Source organism: Octopus bimaculoides, chromosome 25 (genome assembly GCF_001194135.2).
Source record: "Octopus bimaculoides isolate UCB-OBI-ISO-001 chromosome 25, ASM119413v2, whole genome shotgun sequence".
Lineage (NCBI taxonomy): Eukaryota > Metazoa > Mollusca > Cephalopoda > Octopoda > Octopodidae > Octopus > Octopus bimaculoides.
Window position 1 is genome coordinate 13,845,043 of NC_069005.1, and position 2,610 is coordinate 13,847,652.

General features: G+C 36.7%; 1 protein-coding gene across 1 annotated transcript in view; it reads right to left on the minus strand.

Annotated features, from left to right (window-relative positions):
• Window positions 1–525, minus strand: part of LOC106884244 (male-specific lethal 3 homolog) — a 15,946-nt gene extending 15,421 nt beyond the window's left edge. The window contains exon 1 of the mRNA XM_014935514.2: window positions 340–525. Coding sequence (XP_014791000.1) covers window positions 340–513 — 174 coding nt within the window. The 5' untranslated portion in view covers window positions 514–525. The remainder of the gene's footprint in view (window positions 1–339) is intronic.
• Between the last annotated feature and the right edge of the window lie 2,085 nt (window positions 526–2,610).

Genomic DNA, 2,610 nt, shown 5'->3' on the forward strand with positions numbered 1-2,610 from the left:
TCATAATGTACTTATCGTAACTATTCATAATTTAAAACCTCTAAGGAATATTAACCATTAGATGTTACATATAAACAAATGCACGCACACACATACATACACACACACACACACACACATATATATATATATATATATATATTTATATATATAAATTTATATTTACTAAATTTTGTGGCGTAGGGTAATCACAAACCGTAAACACGAAGTGTGTTCTTAAATGAGGTTATATTATTTCTTATAGTAATAAGCTTTGCACACAGACCAGATATATATGTATATTCCTACCTTCTCACAAACAATACATTGATTTTGCCCAAATGCTTACATAATACGAACCTTTGCATCGTAGAGCACCCTAGCTTTAGTCGGATCTGGCTCAAAACAGAGGACCAGCTCCCCCAGATGGAAGTTGTACTTCAACGTTCTTGATTCACGAGATCTCCCAGAGGCCATCGGACTATTACCGTGTTGTTCTCCGCCATGTATAAATGGGATGTCCCCTTGCAGCATTTGCGTTTATGACTGTCGTGATGTGCACAAGATTTTTGAACGCTTACTGTGTTTCTGTCAGTATGTGCGTGTATGTATCAATTTATAGAAATAAAACTACACACACAGATATACATGTCTACATATTTATATATACATTTATATTACATTAGATTATATATACATATTTACTTAAATAAAGTACCAACACCCACCATTTTATTATATGCATTTTATATTTTATACAGACAAACACGAATGTATACAAACGCCTAATATTTAAACTAAAGGTGACAATTACGATAGTAAACATTGTAAAATACTGAGTCTGGACTTTATTTTTAGCTGAATTACGTGCATATTGTTCTCGGTTAGTTAATGTTAGTTAAATTACAGCTGTCGTACATAGGATCGATTTCCATCACCCCCTCCCCTCGTTAATTGCTTTATATGCCTGTTTGATTCAACAACCTTCAACCCTTTCTTGTATTAATTGCTTTATTACTGGGATTGTAAGAAATATAAAGCAACCGATTAAAAGATTTATCCTCAATCGGAATACTTAAAACTTATTTAAAAATAAAAAAAAAGAGAAAGAACAAACGTTATTTTTTAAAGTAGTAATATTAAAAATTATTTTAAAAATTAAAATGAAAAATACATTTATACATAGAAAAAGTTGATTCTTTTTCCCTGATACTACGCCAGCACATGTTTTTATAAATATTAATATTAGCCTAAATATCGATTTTATCGAAACAACAAATCACCCACTATTTCCATTCTCTTGGAATCGGTTTTTAACAAGCAATGCTGTTTATAGTTGTGATTGTCGATGTTGTTGAGCTCCAGCTTAGCTGTCATCATACAAAACAGCTTTTTTTTTAATGGCATTCCATCCGTGACTATCTCGTCTTTATTATTACTTCTTTCTTTTCTATGTACACGGAACCGAGGTCCACATCATGCAACGTGTTCAGTACAAAGGTAGAGGGGCAATCTTAGGGCGATGTAGCTGCTATTTCTAGCAGATCGTGTGACCGAGCAGGGGCTCAGTCGCTGACTCGACGTTATCTTAAGTGTTCACCATACAGACGTTTCCTCGCACACTTTTATTTGTGGGTGTGTATATGTGTGTGTGTGTGGGTGCGTGTGTGTGTGTGTATACATGCGCGTAAACACGCGTTTTTAGAAAGGAAGAGGGAGAGTCAGAGATATGTACATACAGGAATTCCAACCACGTTTCGTGGTTCACCACCTCAACAGCTCCTTTATAGGATCCAGTAGCTAAAGACATCAGGAGGAAGCACGTCCGGTTTCGGTCCCTATATACATACAACCGAACAAAACCGATTTTATATATCTACTAATTTTGTATTTTAGAAGTTATTTCGTGTACACGCACACACATACGACGGGGTGCTGAAAAGTTCCTGGCTTTAAGGGGTTCGCGAAAGGCCTTACTGGAGGCCCATCCTTCCGAGTTCTTTTACAGGGCTTAGAAAAACTGAAGGACTGCTGCAATAAGTGTGTGAATCTGAGAGGGGAATATGTTGAATAAAATCATAATTAACTGATCCTCCTGTATTTTCTTTTACCCAAAGCCAGGAACTTTTCAGTACCCACTTGTATAAAGGGTTGCTCGTTGTGGCCGATCAGAGAGTAACCATTGATTTGTACCTATAAGGTTCTTAGCGGTATAGGTAACCCATCAAACTTGATGGTCGGAGGTACGAGTCACCTATACCACTAAGAACTTATAGGTACGAAACCAATGGTCATTGTCTGACCAGTCATACCAATAACCCTCTAAGTACTACTGCTTCTTTTCGGATTCATGAACCACTGACCGATTATACATACATATATAAGTGTGTGCGTATGAGACATGGCTGTGTGGTAAGAAGTTTGCTTCCTAACCACACGGTTCCGGGTTCAGTTCCTCTGCGTAGCACCTTGAGCAAGTGTCTTCTACTATAGCCTTGCACCAACAAAAACCTTGTGAGTGGATTCAGTAGGCAAAAACTGGGGGAAAAAGCCAGATTTTAAAAAAATAAGTACTGAGGTCAATTCATTCCATGGCCGCAGTCTAATGACTAAAACAAGTAAAAGATATAT